The sequence below is a fragment of the Platalea leucorodia genome (genome assembly GCF_965183815.1).
Source record: "Platalea leucorodia genome assembly, chromosome: W".
NCBI classification, from domain to species: Eukaryota; Metazoa; Chordata; class Aves; order Pelecaniformes; family Threskiornithidae; genus Platalea; species Platalea leucorodia.
The window spans coordinates 46491998-46512280 of record NC_138859.1 but is presented as its reverse complement, the minus strand read 5'-3'; the positions used below and the strand labels follow the sequence as shown (position 1 = coordinate 46512280).

General features: G+C 41.5%; 1 protein-coding gene across 3 annotated transcripts in view; it reads right to left on the bottom strand.

The window, feature by feature from the left end:
* Positions 1–19898, bottom strand: part of LOC309601660 (E3 ubiquitin-protein ligase NEDD4-like) — a gene marked incomplete at its 5' end in the record, with an annotated part of 100731 nt that extends 80833 nt beyond the window's left edge. For 2 of the 3 annotated variants that reach the window (XM_082334819.1, XM_082334820.1), the window contains one exon: positions 19845–19898. Coding sequence is in view for 1 of the 3 variants with exons in the window: in XM_082334818.1 (XP_082190944.1) it covers positions 14913–16085 (1173 nt within the window). Of the gene's footprint in view, positions 1–14912; positions 16086–19844 lie in introns of those variants that run through there. The other variant, XM_082334818.1, reaches the window with a different exon arrangement.
* Positions 19899–20283: the final 385 nt, after the last annotated feature.

The window sequence follows — 20283 nt, the reverse complement described above, 5'->3', positions numbered from 1 at the left end:
TTATCTGACCCCTTGTGAACTCCTAATAAAATACTTGGCTGTAGGGGCAGACAAACAACAACTAACATTTATACAAGCTACAATTCCCACTGAGAGCATATCGGTTATGTCCGGCTACCAGCACTACAGCTCCTTCACCTCAAAGCTGGATTCTCTCTTGGCCTGGAGACGCTGACGGTGCCGTAGCAATGTTCTAGGAAACGGCAACTGAAGTCAGCCTCGCTAAAAACGCAGGATCAGGCTTTTGTTTAAAAACTACACCCCAGAGCTCCTGCAGTACTTTGAAAACTCTCTTCCTCCTGAACGATGTGTGAGTGTCCTACAACTTGCCAGGGATGCAAGGGAGCAGGAGGCGCATTAAGCACCTTCTCCAAGTATGCAGTTATCTTACATTAGGAGCCATCAACATGTTTATCTTGGACTGTGATGCAGTGCTTTAGGTATGTGGCTGATGGAAGAATTGTAGACCGAGGTTAAACAAAAGAGAACCGTGACAAAGAAAAAAAAGTCATGAAAGTATCAGGAGGCAGAGAAACGAGATAGCAGTAACAGAATCAGAGACAGCATGCTGACATCTATTCAGACGAAATTTTCCAAAGGTACTAAGTACGTTCTTCCAGCCATATGATCCGAGTAGCACTTAGTTCAAGAAGGCATTACACTTGGCAGTATTTGACGTAATATTTTTGCTTTAATGATTTTCCTAATCTTAAGGAAAAAAACCAAAATACATTGTAAGAATTCTAAATGCCACGTTTATCTGACAGAAGAATGCATTACACTTGTTATTTATTAGGACACTGAGGAGAAACATGGCTATGCACTGACCGGAGAGAAAACAGAAAACTACTTTATGTTGAGGCCACTGAAATGCTGATAGCAGACAGCTAGCCAGTCTTCATAATGTCTTTAAATGAATGCTCATTTACACCAATACATGTTCAACCGCTTTTTTTCTTGCTGAGACAAAGAACATTGAGGCTTGCTACGTTTTAAAGGTTAGAAATAACACATTTGTTCGTAACAGAAAGGACAGTCTGGTCTTTCACATTTCCAGCTCTGAAACAGGCATGCCCATGCTTCCCTACGAGACCTTCTTCGGGAGCCCCTTTTCAACTGGGATTATGTTTTGCGTAGAGGAAGAATGCAGTGCCTTAGTTTATACTGTGGATTGTTTGATGACTTACGCTGTTGCCAGACTATTCCTCAGCAGGGACCCTTTGGCGAGTTCACCACCTGATACAAAACAACCCCTCCAGACAGTCTATCTTCCTACCCTAGCTCATACCTTACGACAGGAAACCAAAACCCTCCCCATCTTACCTATCTCATTTGGTCAATGATTTTTTCCCTCTAATATAACTTGTTTCTGATGGAATTTAGGAAGTTATGAAAATTCAACTTAGAATAAGATGAGTTTGTGTTTAATTAGTTCTTCAAGAAAAGGCTAGTTACTAGTTCATGTAGATCAGTCAGTAATATTTACTGCAAAGTCTTTATGCGGGGTAATTATTCATTTAAAATTCAGTTAAAAAATACAGTAGGGTAACTGGTAGGATAATCTCTCAGGGTGAAAAATAAAGAATACAGGAAAAAAAATCCTGAAAATTTGTTTCGTGTCACTTTTTTTTTTAAATCAGCTACCAATCTATTTTGTTTGTAGCCTGAAATTCTGCACAATGAGTTGATGGTTATATATTTAAAATTTGATTGTAACAAAAAGCAGGAAGGCCAGAACTCCAGAAATATTTGCTGCAAATGTTTGGTCAGAAATGCTAATCCCTGTAAAATTCAGGAATATAACAAAAGGCAAAGAGGAGTTCTCTCCAACTCCACGCTCGCAGAAACTCATTTGAAGGAGGCTGCCTTTGCTGGGGCAGGGAACACAGCACAAGGAAAACACACACATCAGCTCCATGGAGAATGGAGCTGGCGCTGCAAACTGACGACTCCGAATTCTTTTCTCCCTCCTCTTCCCGCATCTGTTTTGGCTGGCATCCGACACAAGAAACCCAACTGATGTCACCTGCCCAACCCAGCACTGCTGGAACTCACTGCTCAAGACAACAACAAACCCGAAAAGCAGGCAGACAGCTCGGCACTTTGGGGACGGGAGAGGCAGTTTAGGCGGAACCGCTGCCCAACAGCGCAGCGCGAGCTCGCCAGCCCGCCTTCTCTCCGGCCGCAACTGCTGCTCTGCCGCCTCGCAGATCCCCAGCTCCTGCTCTTTAGCGAACAGGTCCGGGCGGCGCGTGGTGGGTCACAGAACAAATAAATCAGTAACAAATACTGCTGGTAACAGATTGGGGGGAGGGGAATCAAGTATTTTGAAGTCACACGCAGGGAACAGGTCACATGCAGCTCCCAGAGCCAGCGTCTTTTGCAAACAGTACCACAGCCTTGGGATCTCCTATAGGGAAGGAAGGCGTTGTTCGCTGCGTAAGGCTCTCAAACAGAGACGCACCTCGTTGCACACCCCGCCGTTAGAGAGTTTAACTGCCCCCTCTGTTTCCACATGCTCTAAGCTTCACGATAGAGGAACTATTTACGGTAAGATTACACTCCGTAACTCCAAGTAAGTAATAAATTAGATGTGTATTGTAATAACACCCAGTTTTCAGTATCAGGAAACATTAGGCAGATTGATAAATTTCAAAGATACCAGGTCCTCCTGTGGGATGAAGATGCATCTATTTAACGGAAAATTGAAATATCTTACATTTTTACGTGCCGATACACTCTGCAAAGTCAGGCAGTTAATTCACAGTATTTACAAGTCTATACAGGGAGAGCAACCAAATTCTCTACAGAAAGCCTTCTCCACCCTCTTTGTTTGATATCTCCTAAGTTAACAGAAAACTAAATATCACAAAACCAGCACGACGCAGTGCTAATTCCCTAAGATAAATCCACCACAAGGTTTACTGTGGGAATGGCAACAGTGAGACACAGTTTTCTTTTCGGTACTCTTACTAAATATAAAGCAGGTAAAGTTTGCTTTCACTTAAGATGTTTGCATGAGGGCAGATGTTGCAAGGCCAAAAAGATATTAGAATATGGTGACATCAGACAAAACCACATCTCTTAAGACCAGTCTCCCGCATCTGAACGGTTACCCTCGGGTCTTCCCACACTCGGCTAGTCTGTCATTACCCACAAAGCCCACATCTGCAAAGAACAAAAAAGGTATATGTCACTTGCTCAGTTAAGGTCAAACACTTTAATACAGTAAATTAAAAACATGTAATAGACCTCAATTAACGTCACCACAAACTAATTGATTTCTGAAAACCCCTTTGGTTTTGGCTTTAAGCACCAAATTGTGGCTGCTTTTTTTGCATTTCATACTTCATGTATTACTAAAAATTTTCAGAAGTTGCTAGTATACAGACTCACTTCAAAGAAATGGGAAGCGCTTGAAAATAGAAATATAATTTATTTTGTTATGAAATTTTTATTCCCAGAATTGACCCAGTATTTAGGCCCCAGATTACATCCAAACCGATAATTAACTATGTTTTAAACTCTACTTCCATTATAATTCCTACCATTCCTCATTTTACTTGTTCTTTTTTAGTGCTGTACGTGTGACTGCACACAACTGATTAGAGAGCAAAAAGGGCAGCAACATCAGAAGCAAGGAGAGAGCCTGACTATTCAATGGACATACGTTAAGAGACGAAAGTAATCACAGCACTGGCGTCAGACTTGTTTTCCAAAATTCAGAATCAGAAGATAAGTCTTAAAATACAATGGCTATCTTTGAGGTACTTACTGAATCATAATGCCATAATACCATTCATCCTGGGATCAAGAGAAAACGTTCAACGTATTTCTGAATGTAAATCAATAAAACAAGCAAATATTAAGTACATTAATATCTCACTGTCAAAAAACCAACAAAGTCCACCTTTTCAAAAGTGCATCAGCATGAGCAACACCAGGAAAATGCAGACAGATTTGCATGTCTCCTTCAAAACAGTTTTTCTTCCCTGATGGTTGCTATGCAAATAGAAGCAATCTTTTATTGAGAGTACAGATTGTCCTTTCAGACGAACGACCGTCTTCAGCACATTTCCTTCACTCGGGAGCATTCCTTTAGTGAATCTTTGCCACAGAGAAGTACGTTCAGAGAAAGCTCAATTTACAGCTCAGAGTGGTTTTGGTCGTCGTCCGCCCCCCCGTCCCCCCCGAGCTGAAGGATAACACTTTATATCTGGAGTAGGAGACAAAGCAGACAATCTGCAGCATGGTGCCAATATACAAACCGACCAAAATAATTTGTTATTCTAAAATATGTGAGAAATTAAAATTCTTCCAATGATTCAGAAAGATTAATAATCACAGAAGTTGACAGACGTAATCCTGAGGACTAGAGGACCTGCTACCACTTCTGAAGACGTCAGAAATTTCTGCATGCTTATCTGTCAATAGAGACCAGTCTGCAATATATAGTAAATTGAGACCTACAGACTCGTCACTGAGCAAATAAATTCTGCAGCATAGCTGTGCCGACTGGCAAGCTTTCCTAGTGGCAACCAGACAATACTGTGCTTTGAAGGTGTATTGTTTCAGCAAAGCTTGTATCTGTCCCAAATTGCCCATCTCTCCTCATCCTGTTTAAAAGGATTATTTGTTTGCTGCTCTGCCTCGAAGAGGGCTTTGGCTGGAATTGCGATTATGTTTGGGATTACGTCCCACACTCTAGCATATAGGTGTTGTAGAGTAACATTTACGTGTGGACCGTACCTATGGTGAAAATGAGCTCTGAGCAGCCCCCGTCTCCCTCAGAAGAGCTGTTACGCTGAAGCCTTTGGAACGACTCTGGCTAAACGTAAGAACGTAAGTAGTAAAAGGAAGTTCATCAGTGCAGCTTCAACCATACTAAAGTCAACAGCAGAACTCCTAACAACTTCAGATTAGTCAAGATTTAGCCACATGCTTTCCAATCATACAAACCAGCCAAAATCTTATACTGCTGCCTGAATCTCCAACACGCACGTGTGACAAACACAAGTGAGTTGGAGCTCCCAGAAGATCAGGCACAGAGAGGTTTGCCACCTTCACTAAACAGTTTGCAGGGCTTATGATCAGCTCTTTACAGGGAGCAATTCCTACCCCTCTTTTTCGCCGAGCTCGTTTCTCATTTCTGCTTGGTAGGTTTTCCCGCAGCCTGCAGGAACAGAAGCCCGCTCCTCTGACTCACCCCGCGGCGCGGCCGGGAGCCGGTCACACCGCAGCGCAAAGCGCTCCCGACATCAGAAAGGACTCTGGCGAGACTGGAAGTGAATCGGGAAAGCTGATAATGTCACAACTACTGTAAACTATATAAATAAATAAAATCTTTCAGAGTTACTCTGTAGCTTGATTAGCACGCCGTGTAGAGTATCTCTTGCAATCCTATACCTTAAAATGTCAAATAGTACATAAAGCCTTCGTGAATTTGTGTAGGGCTAGAAACCCGTATTATGGATTGCTGAATTCTGAAAAGCTGAATGTGAGTAAACACACTGCTACATGACTGCAAGCTGCATCACCACAGATACCACAATCATTTCCCAACAAGTATAGCTCACTTGTGTTTATAATAATTCAGTGTGCTGGCAAGCACCCTCTGATAGAGTTTCTAAAAATAATGAAGTGTTAGTAATACAGCAACTCCAGCAGCCTCCGCTTTCAAACCTTTGGAGAGAGCACAAGACTCTGTGCAGGTTGAAGGAGATTCTGCTCAACTTTTCAACAATAAAGTTTCATTCCACTTTCATGGAATTTGAAGCAAATTAATGCCTTGTGGCAATATGATTCTGTGAATATAAAACCATGCTTGAAGCAGATTTCAAATAACTAAATGGTTAGCATATTTGAAATGTAAAGTCTTTACAACACTAAATACTAAAAGATAAATGTATTACTGCTAAAATGCACAAAACTTAGAGTAGTTTTTCACTATCCAAGGTGACATGTGCAAATGTAATGGATATAATTCTTAGCTTTGATAAGAATGCTTTAAATTTTATTTAGCAACATGAAATTATTTTAAATAATTCTAATTTAACATAATCCCTCAAATAATATTGCTATTCCCACATCTTGATATCCTGTGGTTTATATTTACAGGATGTGGAGTAGAAATAATTTTAAAAGCAGAAAAACTTTGTGTTGTTTTTTTTTTTTTTTTTTTAATACATGAACTGTTTTAAACACTCACTTCCTGTAAAACTTAGGCTATAACTTTCTCAGGAAAGGATTATTATCAGCCTCTAATGTCTCGCTTGAAAGGATTTTCACTGTTGGATGAATACCTTCCTTTTTCATTTTGAAGGAGCTTGCTTTTGATACTAAAAGCATTTCAAATACCATACTCCAGAGTTTCATGCTTGTGTGTCCAGCAATCTGTTGAATACTAACATTAAAGATGAATAAGTAGGCTCCTGTTGCATTATTTATCATAAACAGTGATTATATATTATTCTTTGCCATTAAAAACAAACAAACAACTCTCTACACAGTAGGATTAAGAATATAGGACTTCAACAAGTAACTGAAAAGGCAACCAGTCAGGTCATAGACATTTATAGTTGAATCTCTCTTTTACCGAAGATAAAAATCCCACCTTACAACAAAGTTGATATTCTAGAAAAGAGTAAGAGAATATATAAAATACAGCCTGGGAATGCTAGTCGCCCAGGAGGTTATCCTTTCCAACCTGGGATGAAAGGGAAGATGAAGCTTTCTACCAAAGCAACGGAAAACCTCTGAATTTACACCACAGTATGCAGTGCAGTATGGACTTTATTTGCACAACTCATCTAATCAGAAGCAAATTTTTCTTTTGCCTTTCACTGCCCACACACTGCACCCCCCTCGCCCCCACGGCCTGGGGAGTCAGCACATGACAGGCCTGGAAACCGGAATGGTATTTTGGCAATGATAATGCCTGGGCCTTTAACGCTAGAATTAGCTTTTCCCACCTATATAAGACACAGCCCAGCATTTTGCTAGGTTTGTAATACCAGAGAATTTAAATACAGCAAAGATGAGGTTTTTCCTTGTTATTTATTCATTCTTTTTGGAGACAGAAACCTGCATGGTCATACTGCTGACTTGATTAATGTCTTTTTCTGTACATAATTGCTGACTTTTGGAAGCTACCAATGCCATCCTGTTAGATGAAAAAAGAGATAAAAGCACCACATTTTATATGAATGTATGCAGTAATACATTTTACAATGAAATTCAATCTGGAAACTAAGTAAACAGGATAGATTTGGATTTAGAATAGCTTTTTGAACCAGAAGAGTCATAAAACATGCACATTCCTAAATTCTTCATTACTTGACAGCTTTTCTCAAATAGGAAAACAGCTAGATAGTACAAAAAGCAATCAAGACTCTCTATCTGGTTTATTATCTGCAATGTTCTGTGGCTAGATCTACACCAGAGCTGCTCTGGCTGGCACCGTCAGTGTTAAGACTGTGTCAGCATTTCCATTATAAATTGAGGGCCTTATAAACTCAGCTTTAAAGAGATCACTGCGCACTGAAACTCAGCATACCATTTTTCCATGCAGCAGCAAATAGTTTATTACTGCTATTAAAAAAAGTGATGTTATTTCCAGCTCTTCTGCTCAAAGTTTTATTCTTGTTTCTTTACAGAGAAATACCAAAAGATACAGCTTTCAGGGAGAAAAACGCCCGACAATGAAGTCTAATAAAATCCAGAATCGTTTCCCAGGGAACTTTGAGAATGTGTAGGGATAGGGTGAAGGCAGCACTGCCAATTCTTGACTCTCTGAAAACTTGACCAAAAATTACATATGGATTTCTTGATTCTGCAAGCTAATTTACACTACTTGCAATGTGCTATTTGTTCTCCACTCACATGAAAAAAAAAAAAACCCAAAGCCAAAACAAAAATCAGCCTGCTCCTTGGTACTTTCCTTCTTGTAAAACTAGCTTCTGCTCTGCCCATGTCTGAACACGATAGTCTGCCCTTCCAGGACAGGAAGGTCTTTGAAGAACAGATGTGCAAGCCGATGGGAAGGCTAATTAAGAAGGGGGAAAGCGGGGGTGCGTGCGGGGATTACACAGGAACGACAGGCCTGGAGTGGGCTGTAAGCGATGGCAAACGCCTCAACAGAAGAGGATGAGAAGAATGGCAATCTCTAGGCCCGGTCTACTGTGGTCAGGGAGATACCTTTCTCTGAGTGCAACCTAGAGGAAGGTTTGTTGAGGAGAGAGGGGGGACGGAGAACTGATTTTGCCTTGACAGAAAACCTAAAAACACTTGAGGAATGGAATTCATCACCTCTACCTGCAGATGTCAACAAAGTCCTTATCTGCACAGAACAGAGGCTTTCCAGATAGTCATCTGCACTCCTTGTATAGCAAGGGGAAAGAAGGAAATTCATAGCACTATTCATTCGAGCTATTTTAAACATCTAGCTAAGGGCAACATGAATTATCTGCTAGAAATTCCTATTAGAGTCCAGACAGCAGCCCCTAAAGTAGGTCTCCAAACTTAGACATGTGTAATATAAAAGATGAAATTGTTGTGTAGCAATTAGTCCTGTGTAGCACTGGCAGAGAAAGCAGCCCTTGAACACTTCCCACACCGTTTGCCTACCAATGCCGGTGCGCAGGTGAGCTGTGCTGATACTGCTGTCCTCGAAGAGACGTGGGAAGAAATACTTGCTTCTCACATAGCTTTTGCCTGTTTTAGAAGACCTCTGAGTTTTCAAAAATATGCTCCTGTTATAATGAAGGCTAGCAATTAAACTGTTAATAATTTGGCTTTTCTTGTTTTGTACCATTTAGAATGCTGTACCGCGCCCAGTCATTGCTTCTGAAATGGAAGATGCAGAAACAGCTCAGCATGGCTCAGCTATGAGCATCACACACTGGACACCAGAAGCGTGAACGCAGCCAATTTTAACCTTCTGCACAGGTAACTGCCGCTACGCCTGCACGGATGGACGAACAGACAGACAGAAGGAAAGTCTTTAATGCCAAGTGCATTTTCACTCTGCGTGTTAGATCTTAATGGAGTGACTGCTGGTTCTACTACTTCATCACCCCCATGAAAACAGGACAGGCAGATAAAGTTATATATACACGTTACTTAGGAACAGGATTTGTCCCATTTTGTTCCATTTATTCTTTGCAGTTCTCGGACATTTAGACTTGGTTCAGAAATTATAAGAGAAGCAATTGAACCTCTTTTCCAAATTCAAAAGCACCACCATTTTCCATACCACCTCAAGTCCTAGAAAAGTACTGGCATGGGGGCTAGTTAAAGATGATGGATGACGTCCGATGAAGTGCTGAATGCTGTGTCAAGGACAACATTGCCCGCAGAAGTGGGCAAGAAGAGCAACACCAAAAGAGGAAATTAAGCTCTCTCTCTGTGGACTGCATTGACTAATCTGAAACAAACTCACTCTTGCAATGGTTATTTGAATGGGCGGGGGGGAGGAATCACTTTTCATTTTATTTCATCTTTAAAGATGGCTATCAGTTTTTTCTTGTGCTGATCAGCAACACATAAACCATTTGGTGCCTCAGTACCACCTCAGGAAAGAGACTTAGCCATAGTTTACACTGAAGATTGAAGGATTTTTTTTTTTTTCCCCTTTCTTCTTTTTAATCAGATGGATCAGTTTATGTACAAAAGTAAAAAACCAGAAAATTCAATCCAGAATTCAATTTCATACTAACCACAATATGTCTCTCATTTTGCAAATCACGCTGGTAAAAATACAGAACAATGTTATTCCTCCACTGCCCTTTTAAATTGTCGTACCGTGGTACGGCCCTTATAAATTAGGGCTTAGCACAGGGCAAGTACAGACAATTGCTACTTGCTCATTAGAGCTAGGTCAGGTCACAGGAGGGAATTGCTAGTTCAGAAATTCTTCTCTTCCAACCCACTGGATCCAAGACAGACTAAAAATTTGAAACAAATGGATAAGGAAAGTGAATACTTCAGAAATATGGCCTAAAGATGTGGCCAACAGAAGCTCCTCTACAAATTCACCCTCTTCAAAGGACTGCAAACAATGAAATTTATTTCACCTTCTTTTGCTTCTTGCAGTGAAGGCTGAGCTAGCTAACGGTGATTCGGATGTTTCTTCCGTGAATATCACTGTGCACAGCAAACTATCTCCCGTTAAGAGAACAGTGATCCACAATGCTCAGAGTGGTAACGCATAAGGCAGTGATAGATAGAAAGATAAAGAAGATAGCATAGTAGCACTAAAGCAGACACTTGCTATTGAAAACTATCTAATTTGTGAGACTGTCTACAGAATAAATATTCAAGCTAAAAAAAGCACTATGTTTGTCATCCCTTAACTAGTCTTTATTTTTTATTTAAATGTATTACATTTTTTCCAATGTGTAAAATTGAATAAAACTGTATTTCCCTCACTTGTTTTTCCCTCCAGCCATTAAAAAAATCATCCCATGATTTCCATATTATAGACTGTGAATGTCAAGAGCTTTTGACCAAAAATAGAATAATAGTAAACACCAATCTAAAGGCAAGTTAATTGGCATTTTTTCCCTTTAATTTGATAACATATGATATAGTATGTCATCATCACATCCCTTTTCTGACAAATTGCTGGCAATATATACAGCTGATGGGGCAGCTATATATACTTTTCTGCATAGAGGATTTGTATTCATTTCTGAACATAAGTTCCTATATATCTGATATTTATTCACAGTCCAACTAAGGTAGAAATATAGTAGGGTTTCACTGTGTAAGGAAGGTCTATTGAATTCTTTAGATAGACATTTCTAATCCTAGACAGATGTGCATCTTTTATATACACGATTTAACATGAGATACTATTTTAGTAACACTGTTGAACACTAGAAACTTTTCACCATCAGTTCCTCTACAGCAATCAGCTCTCTCACTGCTTTCTCTCAGGTCAAACCCACAAACAAATAATCCCCAACATGATTAAACAGATTCGACTCATAGCTCTCCTAGTGGGATATAAAAGAGGATGGGTCAAGGTTTTAAACTCGCCTAGTAGTAGCAATTTTCTGAGCGGATTGCTGTCTATTCTTTGCAAAGCTTCGCCCTCGCGGCAATCTATTCCAAATCACGGGAACTCACCAGGGTAAGAAGGGGTTACTAGCCGCTTTTTTACGGCGAAGGGGTATCGCCGAAACTAAGAAGAATGGCAAGTGGAACAAAAGAACTGAGGAGCATTCATCCCCTCTAAAAAAAATAAACTGTCAAAACCCATCGTGCTATATGTCATAATATAATAATGCCTTAAAATGCATTATGGTATGATTCTGAATAAGAGTTAAGATTTTTCCTCATCTGCACTGCAGTCATGTAATTGTCAGTTGCTAATTACTAATTTTGTAGAAGGCTTCTAGCAAACAACTCTGCCTTTCCCCTACACAGCTTTATCGACAGCGGTTGGCTCTGCTCTGGGTGATAAAAATTATTCCTGATCAAACACAAAGCTAACCACTGACATATCTGAAGTCCACTGCCTCAATGATACGCAGCGGTCTCCCATGAAAGCATTTCCAGTAAAAAATGGAACTGGAATCCCTTTCCCCACCAAAATTCAGGGTATCCACAGAAGCGTGAAGTTCTGAGTGACCTCCGACACAGGGAAGCGGACCTCGCAGCCTTCGGGGGAGGCAGCACCCGAGGAGCAGCCCTTCTAGTTCCTTAATTCCACCGCGTTCCCCATTCTGCAGATGAACTTTTTAACCACCTCCCGGAGTCCGTGTGAAAGCCATTACGTGCGTTGCACGCGTTAACCCAACCCTGCTTCCGCTTTCCCATAATGGAAATTTTGCCCAAGACAGTGTCTCAGCCAGAGTTTAGGCAACCGGTTGCCGGTCTGCCATACGGCACCAGCCCGAACGAGGCGCGCGTCTTTGGTGCCCACATGCAAGTCTGCCGGCCGCTGCGCGATGCAGAATTTTGGCCCTTCGCGACTGCTGAACTGTGTTTATCCTAGCTTGCTCTTTTTGGCTTTCATGCCCCAATCCCAGCTGATATCTTAGGAGCATAAGTAGATTCTCTGTACTTCCACAACAACATTTATTCTAAAATTATTTCTAAGAAAGGAAAATAAAAGCCGAGTTGTGAGAAATTCTAAGAAAGGAAAATAAAAGCCGAGTTGTGAGAAATGCAGACTTGCAGAGTCGAGAGTTGCCATTTCTGTTTGTTAACTAAATATAATACAATACTACTACTACAACGTTTTGTTAAGGCACTTTGTATTTTTATCACAACAGAGATGCCTTTGTCAGGTCTCTAAAACAGTTGTCCAATACATGAGATTTTTGAAGTGTTTCCCACAAATACAGCTATGCACTCACAGACCCCGAATTACAAACAATGCGCGTATTTGTTATATGCCACAGTACACATACACACTTAGCAGTAGCCTACTGCGTTACGTATGAAATATCATGGTAGTCAAAAGAATTTGTAACAAGGCTTCCAAATAAAATTTTTCACAATTGGACATAAGCTCACACAGTACTTAATATTTTATAATGACTTGTAATGAAATACATCCTGCTTGCCCAAAAACACTTCTGTCTAAAACAGAAGATATTTGAAAGGTCATAAACACTTGGTAGCAGTAGGACTGCAGACGCCGCTTGAATGTTTTCACTCAAGATAAATAAGGCTGTAGCAGCTGCTGCTTACAGCCCCAGGCCCATGCCCTGTATCAATCAAATACACACAAACTTGTTTAACTGGAAGAGTCTAGAATTTTTTTTTTTTTAAATGCTAACAACGATAAAACATTGCAGTTTTTCCCTTCAGCTTAATAGAACAAATATTTCAGGCACACCCTTACTTAGCATCGTAGGTCCTCCAAACAAACTTCTGTGGGATAGATTAAAAATGACACCTTGCTAAAGAATGTTTTATATGTAGACAAAATAAAGCAAAACGTTCACCAAAATGCTTTCATTCCCCACACTTCCTATGGCATCTTGCCTAGCCAATCACCTCTACCCACAGTATTTCTGGGCTTACTACAAATATGAGAAACCACCACAAAGAAGTTTTAAGTTTCAATTAATTCTTTATTTTTGAAACTTTTCTCACTAAAGAATGCAAGTACCATTTGGACTGAGCGCCTCTGTGACTGCCATGCTTCATGGCTGACTAAATTGATTCCGCATGGTAACTAAAACTAAGAGCACATAGGAACAAATTTCATAATTCTCCTGTGGAAACACTGAAGTATGTCTTTGGTATGTGAATCGTTACCACAGCGAGGATCAAAAGAAGTGACTCTGGGAGTAGATCCTTTAGGAAAACGAGCACTACTGCAGAGACACGGGGGCACATCCCTGCAAGGTGCACAGATCTGTAAACCTCTGACGCTTTCGTACTAGGTTTGACGTACTGTAGCTACTCACACAATTGGTTACGAGGGTTCTCCATAAACAGCTATTATTGGAAAGGAACAAGGGATAATAAATAGGAAAGAGAAAAATCAGACATACTTTTTTTCCCGTTTCATTTTCAGTATGAGATTTAGCATCATTTTAGCATGAGAACACTTAACGTACTGTACTGCACACATGAAAGTCAAATGAAGAAGAAAATCCGTGAAGTTTCTGCATTCCAGATTTCCTGCTGAAACGTTCTCAGGCTGGCAGGAAAGGTACTAGGCACTACTTAACAAAATTGCTAGCTTATAGAGACTGAAATGAAACCTGTACTGGCAAGGGATTTTTTTTTTTTTTTTAATTTTACTTTTTTAAAATAAAAGCTTAGAGATACTTTGTGATTTTCTACCCCCAGTGTCTACTGAAGAGCTAAAAGGAGGTTATACTGGAGTAACGTGGAGACTATTAGCTTTTTCATAGGAAAGCTGCAGAGTCATCATATGGCCTTGCTGCAGCGAGCAGCTGTCTTTCTGTGCTACATTTCACCGAACGAAAGCGCAGGAGAACGAGAACACACAAGCCAGGAAGACCAAAATCTCTTCTAGTGAATCTGTTTTCACAGCTGGAGACAGAGTGCTTACTATTCTATATACAGCATCTCTGAGCTTAGGAACTCAAGTGGGCAGTGTTAAATTGCACAGTAAAGCAATTTAAGCAAATGACTAATCTAAACCCTTAAGTTTCATTCCTACTTTGGTCTTTTAAAAAGTGGCTTAAAAACATGAAACATCAATCCTCTCCCATTGCAACAAAGGAAAACCAGAAGATTAGTCTTGTCATCTTAAAGCAAAATCAAGGCAAATACAAACAACAAGACAGTTTACTAAGTTGTGCCAAGCTACTTGTACAGTTGTTTGATCAGGACTTGTGGCACACAAAAACCAGGACACGGTTTTAATTTCCAGAAGGTGTTTCCCCCCCCCCCAATTACTATAAGAAAGATTCCCCCCTCCAACTTCTTGGTACCTTATCTGCTAAGTCAATATCTTGATTGGAATTATCGGAAGATTTCTATAGTCTGAGCTATTATTGCGTTACAATACACATTTTGAAATCGTGTAGAAGTACGCACGTGTGTACATTATACTTAGAAAGTATCAAAGTGTTTGTTTTTAAAAACAGTGCATGAAGAATTCTTCATGCAGCAAGGTCTCAGCCAACTAACGCGAACACTTAATTTGTCATTTGAATGTTCTAATTTTTAAAAATCTTTCCAGCTGATGTAACACTGAATTAAGAAACATGCGTGACATTAGGATCTCAAAATATTACACTGGATGTAATCATAACTGAGAGCAAAGTTACATTAGATTAGAAATAGAGATGATTCGGGGCTTGCTCCAGAGAAATGCAGAACATTCTAGCACTGACAATGGAAGTGCTTCTGTTGCCTCAAGCCTTTGTACGGCAATCCCGTACTTACTAGCATAGCATATTCAGCATCATACTTACTGCGGTGCTGGCTGTTGTGGGACCAGGGGTGCCACGACCCTCTTTACCAACAACCTGATTTTGTTCCTCAGGACCACGGGTGACAAGAATTCTGAAGTGCTGCTGCCTCGTGTTTTGATCTGGTCTGATTTTAAACAAGCATCCCTGCCCTTGAGGAATCCGCTCTACCGAATTGCTTCTAGACATTTCTGACCCATTCCTGCCATTTCCGTGCAGTTCTGAATTCAATCCATCATCCGTGGGGCTAACTTCTTCTGCTGGCGGCTGGACAGGGTAGGAAGTACTCCTTTCTAGCCGGATCCGAGGATACCTGACCAATCTGTCCCCTTTTGTCCCAGTAAAACCAAAGTTATATTCGCCTCCTGCTCCCGTACTACTGGTCTGCGGTTGCTGTAACTGGAGAACAAAGAACTTTTTCCCTGAATTTGCTGACATATCTGGCACATGTTGCAAAGACCAGCGCCGGGGTTCAGGGGTGGGAGCATTATTCTGAGCCTCAGTACCAAAGGGCAGTAGAGTAACCTGAGGCACGTCTGCACTGGAAGCCCGATGCTGAATCCTCACACCGCTTATGTTTAAACCCGAAGCTGCTTCATTTGTCTCATCTTCTTGGGTTGTTGGAGCATCCTCACTCTGGTTATTAGAAGGAATACTACAAAATATTCTGCGATTACAGCAAACAGTTCCATTAATCTGTTGCCCTAACTCTTCCGTCAGCCTGGGTGGAGAATTTTCAGGAGTCGCCTCTGGACTGCTCGGAGAAGAAGAGTGGTTTTCAACAGGGGATGCATAATGCTCCCCAAAGTCTGAGAATTTGCAAGGAAGCGTCTCCTCAGGAGATTCCAGGGTCGTACACTCGTCCGCGCAGCCGTTCGCAGCTTTGCGCTGAAGAGAGATCTGCATTGACGAGCTTCTCGTTGGACGCACATCAATACTGTTCAGCAGCTGGGGAATAAACATGGATGTACTTCTCTTTAAGGAGCCCACTTCTTGCAAATCGCCGCCACCACCATAATCTGCTCCGTGCCGGGAGAAAGCGTGAGGACTGTTTCTTCTTGGCAAAGTGTGGAATGCCATGAAAAAGTCATCTTCTCTCTCCCGGTCGAGGATCTCCGATTCGGGGGCTGTGTTGCTTCGCCCAGAGCCAAAATGAAACCGCAGCCGATGGGCCATGGTTTTACAGAGAGAAGAAAAGGAGAGGGAGAACAGCAACAATTCAGGCACTGCCAGAAGTTAAAAACCAAAGACATAAACTCCAAGAAAAAGTGTCCCATCTGCCAAACTGTTAGCACTGCAGCCCTGATAGCGACAGATAGCAGAAATAGCCCAAGTGGCAAGCAGCATTCCAGGCATGATTGGGTAAGAGCAATCAGCGCTCCTACACACTGTGACATAGGGTAGGATGGTGGGAGTCACGTGGCCTGGTTCCCCCTCTCCAATGTAAGCTGGTGGGGGTTTTGTTTTTTCTTTTTTTTTTTTTTTTTTTTTTTTAATGCCAGCAAGAGCCTGAAACAGCACCTTCACAGCTGCTCCTTTTCCATCAGAGAGGAGCGGCCCCAGCGGGAGAGCTCTCACAGCTGACTAAGGCAGCGAACACACTCGGCACTGCTATAAATCTAAACCACATCATATTCACAAGGCGCATTTGTATAAAGCACACACACAAAAATTTAACTACAACAAGCCCACTTCGATTTAGTGTTAAAAGTTTAAGTCAACGCCACATGCAAATGAGAAATATTATTTCAAGCTTAACATTTTGGTGTGTGTTACAGCATTAGGCTATCATGGCAGAACATGAATAAATATAGCACGGTTATGCTTTCAATTTTAACTGTGCTCATAACATGATTAAGCAACAAACTTCTTGCCTTTAAAAAGCCACAACTTTTACATTGTCCCTACGAACGCAACATAACCTACACTACCCTGCGCAGTCCCTTTTAATAATTAAAAATTACGACAAACAAAGCAATCGTACATATGGCAAAGATTTCTCACACAATAAAAACAGCAGAAATGTGCAAGATGGCAGGAGATAAAGTTTCTTTTTCAGTTTTACCAGGCAGTAAAGACGAGTGAAAACCGGAGACGGGTGTTGCATGTCGTTTTGTACCGATTTGTCTTAAACACCGTACAGAAACTCTGCCCATTGCTGGCCAGCCTCCAGTGAGAAAGTTAGCAATATTACCACGAGCGTGAGTGCCAGCACGGAATACAGTTACGCGCTCCGAGAGCCAAAAGACCTCAGAAGAAGAACAGGCAGACAGGATACACCCGAATGTAAAACGAACACCCTAAATCAGCTCCATTACAACCCCGAAACTCGGTGGTCTGAGGATACTCACATCTGAAGTGTGCTCACAACAGCACTTGTTAGCACATACTAGAAAAGAAACTCTGTTTAGCAAGAAGCGTAGCTTCATTTCAATACATGGACATTTGTTCCCTGGGAGAACTTGAAAGCGTAAGTTTTGTCAACGGCTCTGAAAATTCGTAGGTGGAGGGTCAATACTCTATCCAGACATTTAAACCTCTGTGTGCAAGCAGCTTGTTTTCAAAGACAGAAAATGACCAATCACAAGAGAAATGGGAGCTTGAAACGATGTAACTGCCAGCAGACAGCACAATCCCCTATTGTTTTAAGTGGACTGTGTGCCAAGACGACGAAAAACATGAATAGCTTCTACACAGCAACAGTACTGCAGATTGCCTCGTGGTAGCACAGGTGTCGATATTATTTTATCACATTTTTCAGATAAAACATATTATCCAAGGACACAGTCTCTCTTTGCACCGAAGATGAAGCTCACATCATGTATTCTCTATTTTGATTGGTGGATAGAAAGGAAAGGGCTACTGCAAAGACAGAAAGTGCTTTGATAATTTGGGAACGTGAAGAAGAAAAGCAGTTCTTGTGAGAAAAACCATGCAAGTATTGACAAAACGTATTTCAGAGTAAAGCCAAAATAATCAGTTCATTCTGTAAACATAACCCGATGGAAATCTGCTACTCTCAAAACCCCAATGTACTTGGCTTTGTCAATCGCTCAGAAGACCTACTGAAAGGAGAGCAACGGCTCTTAAAACGCAGGTTGCTGCCTTTGCCAGGAGGTTACAAGCCCAAGGGCAGACTGTCCACAGAAGTAGGATCACAGGAAGAACGAACAGAAAACGGTTCAAGAATAAAGGAGTACCTAAACTGCCCGTATAAGGCCAGCACTGCATACAGGAACTCAAAAATCTGAAGCAATGTATCCGAAACAAGTACACCAAAACTGACATTTCTCAGCTGCCACTGCATATAGTGTTCCCCTGAACCGCCACCCTGTGCTGTCCGCACGGACGTCCCCGGGCATGCCACCGCCCTCTGCGGGCCAGAGCCAAGCCTCTTCCACCAGTTCTGCCCCGTCCTCCACGCCAACACGAATGTCTTCCAGCCATCGCCCAAGACACGCGAGCCATGCGGTAATGTCAGCACAGCCCTGGGCCCGGCCTTACAGACTGTGCCCTCACGGTTACGGCTCCAGGCTTTCTGCTTCAGCGTTGTCTGCATCAGCTGGCAATGGAAGAGGACCTTAAAGCTGGGAAGAACTGACCAACGATCTCCTTAAGTTCCAAAGGTATAGGACAGTTTTAATAGTGCAAGTGCTCATTACCATCATTATATGTCAATCAATATGGTCACAGTCAGCCCACTCTCAATACACACTGTCACAGATTTACCAATTTACTTCCTCCTAAAGGAGGTTATGATCATTTGGCTGTAAGTCCTTTTTTTCCCCCAAAAGATTACAGCTTGTATGTTTTTCTTCACCTTTAACAGGAGACAGAGGAAAAGAATATATTTTTTGAAGGCAGATTTTTCTGTACCTTTTTTTTTTTTGAATAAAAGGATCTTCGCAATACTGATCCTAATCTTCACAAAGCAAACAAGCTTAGTAGAGATTGTACTGCACCCAACCAAGAAAACATAATACTTGATCTCGTAAACAAAGAGATGGTGTTACAATTTTCAAAAGACAAAAATCCAAAAAAAGTCATTCACCCAGTATACCATCGCATTGGCGTATTTAACCTAATATGTTTAGAATGCCAGTGTCACTTATTCCACGTATGGCTGCATGTAAACCTTTTCTACTTAATCGTATTTAACCATAACGCACCATGAGGGCGGTGAGGCACTGGCACAGGTTGCCCAGCGAAGCTGTGGATGCGCCATCCCTGGAAGTGTTCCAGGCCAGGCTGGACGGGCCTTTGAGCAACCTGGCCTAGTAGAAGCTGTCCCATACCATCTTTAAGGTCCCTTCCAACCCAAACCATTCTATAATAACAAAGCAAGAAGCAGTAAGATGTGGGAAGACTTCTCTAGAAGAGTTACTGCATGAGACAAATGAAGTTCAAAACTAAAACCACTAACAACATGCTGAGCATTATGAGGCAGAGAACTGAAAACATAACAGAGAGCATTATTTTGCCATTACCTTAGACCTTCATACACCCACATCTTGAGTACAAGGTGCAGCTCTGGTAACCGCATCCCAAAAAAGGATGCAGAAGTATTAAACGGTACAGGAAAGAGACACTAAAATGATCAGAGGATGAGGCAGCTGCTTTGTAAGTGACTAAAAAGGTTGGCACTTTACCAGTTTGCACTGGAGAAGCCCAAGAAAGAATGTGATGAGGTTTTCACTGTCAGAATACTGGGTTAAGGAGAACCATTTTGGTTTGACCCAGCAGGGTACTACTTCTGTGTTTAATGCTCTGACTACTAGTCCCAAAACCAGATGCTTTTTATGCTTCTGTCTGCATTTCTTAGCACACTGACTCAAACAACAGACAAAAATACACCTTTAAGATATGCTGTATTTTCATCACCCGCATTACACGGAGCCTTGTGACTAGTACAACGCAATCAAGACAAGCACTCACCAATCTGTTTTCATCAAACACTTCGAACAGGAGACGATGATTGGTTGGGTTTACCTATGAGAAAAGTCAAATAATGTCACTTTAGGTTCACTACCTTGATGATAGCAATATATAGGTACTAGTTCATACAGTGATTAAACCAAGGCAAACAGAACAGGACTAACAGGTTTTATGTAAATCTTCAGTTTTACTTAAACTGGAGCACTAGAACACTTTGTTTCTAAACCCTACTGCAACTAGAAATAGCCTAGCCCTTAACGTTAACAGCTCTCGTCTACTGTGTTCAATGCCAGACAGTTACTGCATTTCTCTGACTACAGAAAGCTCCGAGGAGGAACGGCAGGGCCGCTGCATACCCTCGAGCTGCAATTTGGAGAGGACATCCCTGGGCAAACCACGGCTGCTGCTTCTCTCTGCTGTCACCCCCGGCGCGCGCCGC